General features: G+C 41.1%; 1 protein-coding gene across 12 annotated transcripts in view; it reads right to left on the bottom strand.

Annotated features, from left to right (window-relative positions):
* Nucleotides 1–12651, bottom strand: part of MAP7 (microtubule associated protein 7) — a 140257-nt gene that overhangs the window by 15250 nt on the left and 112356 nt on the right. For 10 of the 12 annotated variants that reach the window (XR_004968683.1, XR_004968682.1, XM_036316023.1 and 7 more), the window contains 6 exons: nucleotides 12405–12518; nucleotides 7597–7748; nucleotides 4151–4266; nucleotides 3556–3839; nucleotides 1313–1535; nucleotides 72–243 (listed from right to left, as the gene is read on the bottom strand). Coding sequence is in view for 10 of the 12 variants with exons in the window: in XM_036316023.1 (XP_036171916.1) it covers nucleotides 72–243; nucleotides 1313–1535; nucleotides 3556–3839; nucleotides 4151–4266; nucleotides 7597–7748; nucleotides 12405–12518 (1061 nt within the window). In the remaining 2 variants the exon portion in view is untranslated. The remainder of the gene's footprint in view (nucleotides 1–71; nucleotides 244–1312; nucleotides 1536–3555; nucleotides 3840–4150; nucleotides 4267–7596; nucleotides 7749–12404; nucleotides 12519–12651) is intronic. The other 2 variants (XM_036316028.1, XM_036316022.1) reach the window with 1 other exon arrangement.

The raw sequence follows: 12651 nt of genomic DNA on the forward strand, positions 1-12651 counted from the left end.
ATCGGGGATGACCCCTGCCCATCGGGGCAAGGGGCAGCCCTGAGCTGCGAGCCGGCGCCCAGGGACCCCACCTGCTTCTGCAGACGCTCCGCCTCCTCCCGCTCGCGCTGCTCGCGCTCCTCCGCCTGCCGCCGCAGCTGCTCGGCCCTCTCCCGGGCCTGCTCCGCTTCCAGCCGGCGGGCTTCTTCCTCCCGGCGACTTCTCTCTTCAGCCACCCTTTGGGCCAATTCCTCTCTCTTTTGTCTGGAGAAAGAGAAGAACAGAACAAAGATTTGTGAGGGGAAATCCTTGGAGAGAGGGGCTCCGGAGTATGGCTACTGCCTGGACATTTGGTTCAGAGTCAGCAAAGTCCCCACGGGATGCATTCCCTGCTGTTCAGAGACAAACTGTGAAGCCACCTTACTCTTCCTCCTCATCTTCCCAGTCTCCTGTTGCCTTGTGGCAAAATGCAACAGTGTATATGTGGGAAAGAGCTGGCTTTGTAAAAGAATCTGCAATTTAACTACCTCTAAAGGCTGAAACTTATTTGAGCTCCTTTGTCCCCCTCTCCCCCCAAATCTTTGTCAATAAACAAAGGTCAGGATGTTCTGTCACAGGACAGGAGGAAGACGGCCTATGCACATCCTGTCGGGACCAAGCTCCAAGACAGCCCATCCTCCCAGGGTGAAGTTCTGCTTATTTGAAGAACAATTATGTTGACATTAGCCTTATTAGCCCCAGAAGGAGAGCAACTAAGCAAACTGTCCCTGGCAATACTGTCTGGCAGGCCATCACCGGGCACTAACTATCTCTCCCAGCCACCCTCTAAGAGGACTTCTATCTGGAAAAAAGAAAACATTAACTTTTACTATTCAGCTTTAAAATGATCATTAGAAAGGTAATGAAGAAATATGGAGATTAGATATATGTTAAGTAAACAAACAAACCCAGCCTTGTACAATTGTATCTCTACTGTAGCTATAAGTATGTAAATATATATGTGTGTATATACTTATGTATGAAAAAATATAACTAACTGCACACTATTCACAGAGACTAGAAAGGATTATTCAAAATCGACACAATTATTGAAAACTGGTGAAGATTGTGGGTTTTTTCCTTTAAATCTTTCTTCATTAATGTTGTTGTATTGTCAGTATAATAAGAAAATGCGATTTTAAAAAATCAATAGTTACAGGAACACCAGGTAAGAGTAAGTCGGAAATAGTCCCGTTCACCTTTCTCACTGCTGCCACCTCTTCTCTCACAAACTGAAGACTGAATCCAAGTTATCAAGGTGTCCCTATATCACTTAGCAATGCCACTGCTTTACCTTTCAAGCTCTTCCCTCTCCCTCTTTTCCCTTTCCTCCTTCTCTCTCTGCTCTCGGGCCAGCCGCCTCTTCTCAGCAAGCAGCCTTGTGGCCTCTTCTGGGTCGGTGGTGCCTGCCGAGGTCTTAGGAGAAGCACTGGCAGTCACAGTTGATGATGGTACTGGGACTGTCGCTGGGACGGAGGCTGGAGTGGGGGCTGGGGCTGGAGCTGGGGCTGGAACAACTGTAGAAAAAGATACAAGGAGAAAAACAACTGGAAACAAAACCCAAAAAACAAAACAAAAACTAGCATTCCCTATACCCCAGACCTAGAATTCATCATTATAAAAGAAAAGGGAATGTTTATTGCTGTGTGTTCTCACGGTTTCACTGTATTCTATCTGTAACCAAGCAACAGATAACAAAAAGCTGCATGTGTATGTGAGACATCCAACAAAGCTGACACTTTTCAACAAGTCTAATTTTTATACAAGTTAAATCAGTTAAGAACATGTGTCATGTCGAATGTGTACTCAGCATAGAGCCTCACATTAGGTTTTGTGGGAAGTTATACCCTGAGCAAAAAGAAGGTGGGATCTTCCATTTGCCTTTGATTAAAATGTAAAAATCCTTCTCTTTAGTGACTATTCTTTACTAGAGGACTAAAGCTGACCATCCTCAGCATCCATGCCACGAGCCAGACTCAGGCCGGGAAGATAAGACCCAATGAAGATGTCCCTTTTGTCTCCTCAGAGCTGTGTCCAGGTGGGAGGCAGGAGGAGCTAAGGGCCACTTGAGGAGCTGGCACTCCTATACCTTACACATCCCGGTCCTCCCTGTCAATCCTGATGCCAAGATGCAGGATGGGAGCAGAAGTTCTCTGACCTTATTCAGATTCAGGAAAATGACCTAGAGAGCTAGCACAGCAGGCAGTCCCACACAGAGGCACCGCGAGGAGTGCGCTCTTGGCACCGAGCATTCCAGATGCTCCTGCCAAGATTTACATTTCTCCTTCCACACCCACAGGTTTTTCTTAAGCTCAAGACTCTCTTTGGCCTTTCCCTTCTCCTTTGCATGCAAACAAACACCGGACTCCTCCATTCTCTAACAACCCTATTCGTCTTGAGCCATCAATTCTTTCTTTGCTCCTACCCTCAATCTTCAAATTATCTTCAAATTAAGTGTTAAGGAGAAAACTTTTGAATAAAGACAATTTTCAACAAGAAATACTGAATTCCTAGGTCCAGGTGATTTCAAACTTCTAAATAACATCTGGTTAGCTGGGAAGAGATGAGATCCACTGGATCTTCTTGGAAAAAAACAAATTCTAACTTCTGTCAAACACACGGGCTAAGCCAGTGGTCCTTAAACTCCAGAAGCACAGGAATAGGATAACTGGCCACTCTGTATTTTACCGGGCAATCCTGCACAGGAGTCACCTGGAGAACTTAGTATCTTTTTGAGTCCTTGGATCCCCCACATATTCTGATTCAGTAGGTTTGATGTAGAGCCAGGCTTCTGAAGTTTGGGACGTCATAGATATGGTGGTTTAAAAATATCTGCACAAATTCTTTGGCAATCCTCCCTTTAAATGGTGGAGACTAATCCTCTCCACTTGAGTGTGAGTTGAACCTAGGGACTTGCTTTCAATGAGCAGAACATGACAGAAATAGTGATTTTTGTGTCTTCTAACACTAGGCATAAAAGATACTGTGGATTCCTCCTGATCTCTCTCTGAGATCACTCAGTTTATGGAAAAGCCAGGAGAGCAAGCAGACAAATTGTGAGGACATCCAGCAACCCTATGGGGAGGTTCACATGGCATGCAGCCGAGGCCACCTGCCAATAGCCACGTGTCTGAGCCATCCTCCAATAATCAGGCTAAGCTGCTTCCAAATTTCTGACCGAGACTCTGTGTGATATAAAAATTGTTGATTTAAGCTGCACAGTGTTAAGATAATTTGTAACACAGCAACAGATAACACAAGTAATTCTGATGCTGGTGCTCTGAAGACCACATTTTGTGAAAATAATAAAGGAATTAAAAACCATAACTGAATTAATATGCTATGGCTCGTCCAACAGTAGGGCTTTGGATGTACAATTCTACTTTCTTTATAGGTAAGAAAACTATACTTAAGAAAAGGTCCCACAATTAGCCTCAGAATAAAATTTCTAATTCCCCAAAAGGGGGATAAAAAAGGCAGGAGAAAAGGGGAAGGAGCAAGCAACCCATATTCCACCACAAGGGGGTTGATTCTTACCAGAGGCATCCTCGGCTTCCCCAGCCGTCCCCTCTTCAGCTGTGGCTTCTTCCACCTTCACTAGAGGTATTCGACCCTTTAGTGGGGGCTCATTGGCAACTTTCTGAGGTTCCTTCTCGGGGTCTTTTCTCTCAGGTTCCACTCTGACTTCCCTCTTGACAGGGCGGATGTTGCCAGGGGATGGGGGCCGGACCTGAGCAGGGGTAGCTTTGACTGGTCCGGGAGGCAAGGAAGATGTAGGTCTGGGCGTGCCAGGCAAATGAGGAAGCGACTTGGATGGGAGCCTGGGAAACAAACACACAGCATGAAGAGGAGGGAACATGCCAGAACAGGCTTGCCAGAATCTCCATTCCCCGAGCCCCTCATCATATAATACGGAAAAGAAATGAAGGTATTTAGCCTTGTATATTTGTCTTTTATGTGACAAATGCAGAAATATTCACGTTAAAGGCCCATACCAGTTTTCTTTAAGAAACAAACGTTATCCCCTAAGTTAAGGTCGAACCGTGTAGGGGGAACAGCTTCCTTTCAGGGGACAGAGGCTACCACTTCTCCAGCATGGAGCAACCCCGCCAGCCTCTTCCATGCCACTTACCACAGTCGGGGGGAAGCTGGTGATCTGGCTTTGGGATGAGATGGAGACAAAGCCCTTCGGATGCCGGATGTGCGGTGGAAGGGTGCGTTTTCTCTCTCCCTCTCTCTTTTATGGCCCTAAGTTCAGAGAAACACAGTAATTAGATTTTTTTTCCATGCGTCAGACAACCCAACTCAGGGTATTCAGCAATGGAGCTGCCATCCATTGAGTCACATTTTAGATATTTTCTAACCTTCCTTATATATCTCCATTCCACCCCAAACAAAAGGCCTGTGTTAGCTTTAAAGCAAACATTACACTAAAGCCACATAATGTGACACTAATAAGAAGGTTCTTGATGTGTGATTTGTATTTACATTTGTAGGAAAAAAACATACACTTATATTTTTAGAAAGCACCTGTACTATGTGTCTAAAATGACTGGGAGCAAATAATCTGGTTTAACCCACACAAATGTCAAAATAGAAGTCACTTCCAGTCTCCCCACCCCAATTTTAAATTAAAATACACTTTTTTTAAATTTACATGTCAGCTATATCAGACTTTAATTAATATTTTCATATTGATGTTATAGTAACAAGTTCTTACTCACTTAGTGCCTTTCTGCTCTTGAAGAAAGAGTCAGGTTCAAGGTGAGGAATTTTAGCTATTTTTAGTTGTCTTCACTAGGGACAAAATTGTAATCTGAGGGTGGGCCAAAACATCAGCCCTCCTCTGACTGACAACCAGGAATCCAGCCAGAGAGATGACACCTTTCCTAAGTTGAAATGGGCGAAGGGAAACCCAGACAAGTGTTGTTCTAATCTTCTAACATCAACCACGACAAAAAAACTGCACAGGGTACAAAAGGCTCATTTCAAGTATCTGAAGCTCGCCGACCATGTACTGGGATGGAAATGGGTGCTTGCTAGAAGCACCTGTGTGAGCACCTGGCAGCTCTTCACTCTGCGGGACCCTTTCAGGAAAGCAGACTGAGGTATACAAGGAAAGGGGCACACTATTATCTAGTCTCAGGGCCAATAAGTTCGTAGTGTACCTTCTCTTCTTTCCTTTTCTAGCCTGGTTCGTGCATCAGCTCCTGTCTTTCTACCTTTTTAGTTCCCTTCACTGTCCTTTCTAATTGCTTCTCTCCTTTCCTTAGTAGCATCTTAGTTGATGGACAGGGCCATGGGAGTGGGGGCAAATCTAGTATCAAATAATACTCATTGTCTTCCAGAATACAACACATAAAGAGTGGGAAAGCAAAGATCTTCATAAGATGTGTGACAGCTCTATATCACTGGAGGCTTCCATCACCACTTTGTGCCCCCATCTCTGGTCTCTGCTACACAGTCCTTATGTAGCAGAAGCAGCAGCCACCACACGGGACCCTCCTGACAGGTGTACAGGGTGGTAATTATGCCTCTTGTGGATCAGTCCCTGGAGAGGAAGGCTCAGGGCTCTTCACAAGGGAGGCTGGGGTTAAGCACTTCAAGTAGCTTTTTTCCCTTTTATTTAAAACATTTTTATTTGGCTGAAGTCAGATCAAGGAGAGATCTGAATAGGAAAACAGGGAAGGGCGATTTGTGATGTAGAGGATTTGGGGATGAATTTCATCATCTGTACCTTGATAAGACAGCTATCAGAGAATGAAACTACATATACAAGTGTACAATATTCAGTCTTTTTAAAAAAGTAGCACTGAACCAATTTTTTCTTTCCTAAAATTGACCTCCTTTTAAATCAACTTAAAGGGGTAAGGGAGCAGTGGGAAACCAGTTTGGAAAAAGGCTCAATACTTGATATAATACCCACCCAGGCAGATAGATGTTTTTATCCTTTCATTGATCTTGTACCCAATGAATCACTTGTTTGTGTACCACACATATAAAGGTGTTCTTGATTCTTATCCTGATCTGAGTAAATAACCAGTGGTCTGTACAATAATCTTTCTTGTTAACACTTTCCATAAGGCTAAAGTCGAACTCCTGCTCATGTCAATGATCTGGACAACTTCCCAGCAAGACAATTAGAGTTAGGTTTAAAATACAAATAACCTCTAAGAGAGACAAAACAAACAGACACTCAAGGCAGCACTGTCCAGTAGAATCTTTTGTGATGACAGAAATGTTCTAAGTCTATGATGTCCAATATGGTAGCCACTGGCCACATTTGGCCATTTGAATTTGGTCTAAATTAATTAAAATTAAATAAAGCTAAAAATTAAATTCAGTCTCACAAAACATATTTCAAGTGCTCAATTGCAGCCATTTGAATTTAGATCTAAATGAATTAAAATTAAAATTGAAAGGAAATTAAGAAAACAATTCCATTTATGATTGCATCAAAAAGAACAAAATACTTAGGAATAAACGTAACCAAGGAGGCAGAAGACCTATATACTGAAAACTAGAAAACACTGCTGTCAGAAATTAAGGAAGACACAAATAAATGAGACAACATCCTGTATTCATAGGCTGGAAGACTTATTAATATCAAGGTATCACTTTTATGAAAAGCGATCTACAGGTTCAAAGCAATCCCTATCAAAACCCAATGTTATTTATTTTTTAGAAATAGAAAAATTCATCTTAAGTTCCTATGGAACCTCAAGGGACCCTGAATAGCCAAAACAATCTTGAAAAGAACAAAGTTGAGGATCTTACACTTCTAATTTCAAAACATATTACAAAGCTACAGTAATTAAAAGTGTGGTATACCCCAATAAACTAAATTTTAAAAATTTAGTGTGGTGCTGGCATCAAGACAAATATATAGGCCAATGGAATAGACAGAAAGCCCAGAAATAAACCCTTGTGAGAATAATCAAATAATCCTTGAAAAGGCTGCCAAGACCAATCAATGGGGAAAAGACGGTCTCTTCAACAACTGGTGCTTGTTAAAGGGAATATCCACATGCAAATGAATGTAGCTGCGCCTTATTCCATATACAAAAATTATATCAAGTTAGATAAAAGACCTAAATGTAAGACATAAACCTATAAAATTCCTAGAGGAAAACATAGGGGAAGCTCCATAATATTGGATTTGGTAATGGTTTGGGTATGACACCAAAGCACAAGTAGCAAAAGCAAAAATAGACAAATGGGACTACACCAAACTTAAAAAGTCCTGTGTAACGAAGGACACAATCAACAGGGTAAGAAGGCAACCTACAGAATGGATAGTTCAGTCACTCAGACACGAGTGAACAAAGAAGAGTTTTTTTCACCTTCAAATTCAAATTTTTAGGGGGAGTAAGATCTCCAAGTGGAGAGGAAGTATAGGGACACTACCACTCAGCCAACCAGATTCAGGTCTGGTGGGACAGATGAGATGGTGCATGCCAGCATCTCCCAATATCACACCCACACTGCACCTGGGAGAACAGGGGGTGGTGTGTGTGTGTGTCCACTCTGCACAAGAAATAGCACAGATTTGCCTGGTCACCCCCAAAGGCTACTCACCGCTGTGCCGTGAATAGTCCTCCTTCGCGCAGAGCCATCGTGCGGTGTTACTAAGAATTTTGTTCGATCCATCGGATTTCTAGAGTGTGTAGCTTTGTAGGGCATGATGTTGATGGGGCTGCAAGATGCTGAACGAGGACAAATGGGGATAACTAGGGTGCAGGTGATTGTTTTACACACAAGAGTGCCAGAGGAGCAGTTGAAGGAAAGCCAAAAGCAGGTTCAGGAAAAGGAGCAAAGCGAGATAGAGAGAAAAGCAGGGAGAAGATATTATTACCTACAGGTATCCAGGCCCTCATACTCAACTCTCCTCACAGTCCTGTCAGTTTGTGGTGTGTCCAAGAGGAAGGCATGTCCAAATGAAAAATCTGGAATATATAAGCTCTTTGGCTATTTAAATACTGATTATAGAAATAGATGTAATCCAATAATTATGGAATGCAACAGCCTTATATTCCTATAAACTCAAGGTTTTGTAAAATGCTCCATTAATGAAAGGTAATTTTTATATAAGGCCTGCTTTATAATCACATTTTTCCTAATTAGCTTTAAGAGTGAACAAAAGGTGGAAAGACAGGAAGCAAGCAAGCAAGCAAGCAAGCAAGCGACTATTTCAGGAGTAAAGTTCAATAGGCAGTGGTTAAACAAAAAAAAAGCAACTGAATTTTAAAAATGTTAAATGACCAAGTCTTACCAGGTGTTAAGACCTGTTTGAAGGATAACTAATAATTTCTAGAAAAAAATTCTGTGAATGTTTTATCTATTTAAAGGCAAAATCAAATGCATGCTTGTGGATTTTCCCAGAATCCAAAGCATTGAAGGTTCATAACAAGCAGCAGCAGACTGTATGGGGAAACAGGATGTCATCATTTAAAATGGTGAATAAAACACAAATATGTTAGAATTGCCAAAAATAAAGTTGAATCATGCATAGCTTTAAAGTTGTACCCAAAATGGAACATTTTTTTGAAAAATCACAAAGTTTCTGACCATTCACCTTCAAAGGAACACCGTCATTAATCAAGGGATTCTGGGCAATGATGGTTTAAAGACATTGATTCAGACAATAAATACTGCAGAGGTATCTAAAGTGTGGGTACTAAGGTTCCAAGGCTCATTTTCAGATCTCATCCAGAAACCTTGTTCTCCAGCAGAAAAAATAAGACAATTAAACATGACCACTGAGGAGAATTGTATGTAAGGGAACTGCTGTAAACATGGTTTTACCCAATTCTAGCCATGGTACAACTCTTTAAAGAGACCATTCATGCCAGCTGAATATACCAGTATTAATAAATTAAAAACTCAAAAGTTTACAAGACAAATTTGGGGTCATCTTAATTTCAGAGTTAGGGTTTAAAAGTATGTTTATTTTAGTTTAACCTATAGACAGAAGGTGGATCAGACTGCACCTTCCACCAAATGCTTGGCAGGATCTCCTTGTTATCAATGGCCAAGGCAGTAAACAGACTGGAAATTGCATTCTCTTTTCCCATCATCTGAACACAGAGCTCTATTTCTTTCCGGTAAACAGAAACATTTTGCATTCCCTCAGCTCTCCTGAAAAGAATATGTGTGTCTTACCCAAGTAAGTTGACACAGAGCTTTGTTTCAGATCTTAATGGCAAAAGAAGATTTCTCTGTATTGTGAGGAAGGAGGACCTTCTCTCATTTGGTTTATTGTGATCACAGGGGAAATAATTTGAAAATAACCGTTCTCAATGCCACGGCAAAGCATTTGCATTTCCCAGACAAGGGAAGAGTTCATTAATGTAAAACTCTTCCAAGCCCATCAAATATATTTAGAAAATAACATCCTGGCACAAGGCACTTCTGTAGGATTCATGACCAGGAGAGGCACACATTACCTAGGGCATGACCAGAGGGCCACTAACCGTGCTGGGGGTTCAAGAAACTCTAGACTAGACAACAGCCTTGCTTTGAGGCCATAGGTCTGACACTGAAAAAGGAATAAAGCACAGAAATATGACTTCTTTTTCCTCTAGTGAAAAACAGTTATTTTGGGGGGTATTTATGGAGCAATTTTGAGACCATCCTGGATGTAAACCAATCTCATCATGCCTCCAGTTTATTCTTTATTATGGTGCCAAGGTAACATTAATCAAAGGATGAAAATGTCTTAAATCTATCAGTGTAGTTTACACTAAAATCTTCAAATTTAATTGTTCAAGGAACATTGCCTGGCTAAAATAAACACTATAAATTCCTTCTAAGGATATTACATTTCATGAGTTTTATTGTTGTTCTCAATAGCAACTATTGAAAAACCTGAAACTTTAAGTCAATTATTCTAATACTCTTGCTCTTCTGAAGAAATAGTAAGAGCAATCTATAGTTGTCTTCCCCACTCTCCCAGAATGCTCTCCTTATCTCAAAGTCAATTTGTTACACGTGAAAATTCTTCTATAGAAAGTCTTCCACAATATCTGTATTTTCTCTATCCTTGGTAGCAAGTGTGCCTTAATTTAAACCATTCAAGATTTTCTATATGAAAAGACGGGTGAAGAGAAAAGACAATGCAGTTCAAGTGGTTGGAGTGTGGCATGGAGAATAGAAAAATTACATAATAGAATAATAATAATATTAAATTTATTGAGTGCCTACTATGTGCAGGCACTATTCTAAGCATTTTAAATGTATTAACTCTTTTAATCCTGAGCTCTAATAATCACAATTATTTTAAATGTATTTTTTAAAATGGGCATGGAAAAGTCAACCCAAAGCAGTAGGTACAAATGAGACTCTGATTTTCAGTTCTCAGCTGCTCTCATGGCTTGTTCTGGAAGTTTGCAGTCACTGAACATTTTAGGGGTGACTATTTTGACCTACTATGGTAACCCTGGCTCTGGATGTAGGCCATCCTCTTGCCAATGGCAATTGGATATAAGATGAACTCAAGGGGCAACACTAAAATGGGAAGACAAGAAAGAAAAATCAACGAGAGTAGACAGAAAAAGTGTTTTTGACAAGATATATGTAAGAGATGTTTACATATGTCATTTCATATGGAAAATTTTAGAAATCAACAGTTTTGGTTCATTAAACATAAGCTGTACTGATGCAATAACAGGTAACAACGATCTAAGGAATATATTAATGAAACAGGCAACTCAAGGAAAGGCTATACATTGCTTCACACTAAAGTAAATTAAAGAAATGAGTCAATCTGTGACAAGGAGAATGGAAAAGTTGCAAAGTAAAGAAGAACCAGTTAGGAGGTAAAAAGCACCTGGCTGAACATAACAATGAAGAAGGAAGGTGGGAAGATGGGTGGGTAGAATGGGTGGAAAATGAGGAAATGGTGTTGAAAAAGACTAGAGGAAGAGTGAAAGAATTGACAAAAGTTAGTGATGACAGAAATAGCAAACAAAGACAATTTTTCTAGCTGCGAGGCAGTCTTTTAGTATGAAAACATACAATATGGAGATTCATAAGCATGATAGCCATAAACTATTATTTAGATCCTATGAAAGAAAACTGAAAAGCAGTGTTAGAGGTTCTTCAATTAGCTGGACCTAAAGAAAAACTTATATAAAAGTATTCCATTCACAGGCATCAAAAAAGAAAACTATCTTGAAATAAGGTATACTTTTTCCTCCAGAAAAATCTCAGATGTAACATGACAGCTGACAAGTTACTTTACAGAAAACACAGAACACTGTGGTCCAGCTAGTTGAATGCACAAGGTACACAGAGCATCACACGGGGTGCCAAGGATGGAGGGTAAGCTAGTTTAAGGTCCAGTCTACTGATTTCCTAAGTGGCTCTGGTAAATCACTTTCGTTACTGAGTTCCACAGGCAGGTGGTGGGGATGCCTGAACGTGCTTTCTTGACTATTTCCCAGGGGTACTGTGAGAATTAGTGTTGATATTAGCTCATTGGAAACCAGAAATGAAAGACATCATAAAACCAAGAATTAGTATTTGTAAGTGAAGAGGTTCGCAGAGGCAAAGTGTCTTTTAAAGGGAATTTTGTGAAGAGCCTATGCAATTTCTTAAGTGCCAACGATGAGGGCTAGTAGACTGGTTATATTGATACACCAGCTGTGCCCAAAGATAGCTGGGAATATCTAAATCAACTCACCATGTGATGTTGCCAAAAGCCTAATATGTATCTTCCAGCTAGATACATGGAATTAATTGGCCCATTCAGGCATGTTTTGCATTTCAAAAAAGTAAAGGAGTTATAATTAATTATAATAACCAGTACTTGGTGCATTTTACATACTATATTTTTGAAGTATGTAACAATTAACAACACTATAATTAGCCTTCTCCACAAATCTTAAGAGTTTTGGAAGGGTACTCTTCCAAGTTGACATATAAAAGACTGGCACAGGAGGGTAAGTAGCCAGCCTACAGCCACATTAGGAAACTGTGTGCTTAAATCGGCTCATGCTTTGATTTTATCCCCAAGTCCACATGTTAGTATATTAAATTATTTCTGCCTCTGATCATTGGCTTAGATGCAAGGGCAGAAAGAAAGTTAGGGAAGGGACCGGTCTTTCTGGGAATGTTCTGAACGGACAGAAGTATCTCATCACAGGGAGGGGACCCTTTGTCTGCCTGACATCTGGTGTCCAGGTAAGACGCTAAGATGGATGCGAAGAGGAAACAATGCCAGGGGCATGAAACCAGCACCAATAGACACATTTCCAAAGCTGTTCCACCCGGAGGAGAGAGAAACACACATTGGGAAAAAAGAAGATGTGATCAGATGGAGGCTCAGATATGCTTCAAAAGGAGGACTTGACGGCCCCAGGAAAGGTGCACCTTGACAGTTTTACCTGCATCTCCAGACAAGGCAGCTGTGCTTTTACTCCTGGCCAGGAACGAGTGCGTGGGCGTCAGCAGTCTGTTAACAACGCTGCTCTCCCATGGGCTGAGCTGCAGGCGGCGAGCTAAACGTCACCACATAAGCAAGATGTTAGAAGCATTCCTTCCACGGGCAAGAGGGTGCAGAGCATCACACCTATCGCTTCCACATGCTGGCCTTCGAGAGATACAGGCTCTCTGGTGAGGACAGTGAGTGAA

Source organism: Myotis myotis, unplaced genomic scaffold, assembly GCF_014108235.1.
Source record: "Myotis myotis isolate mMyoMyo1 unplaced genomic scaffold, mMyoMyo1.p scaffold_m19_p_7, whole genome shotgun sequence".
Taxonomy (NCBI): Eukaryota; Metazoa; Chordata; class Mammalia; order Chiroptera; family Vespertilionidae; genus Myotis; species Myotis myotis.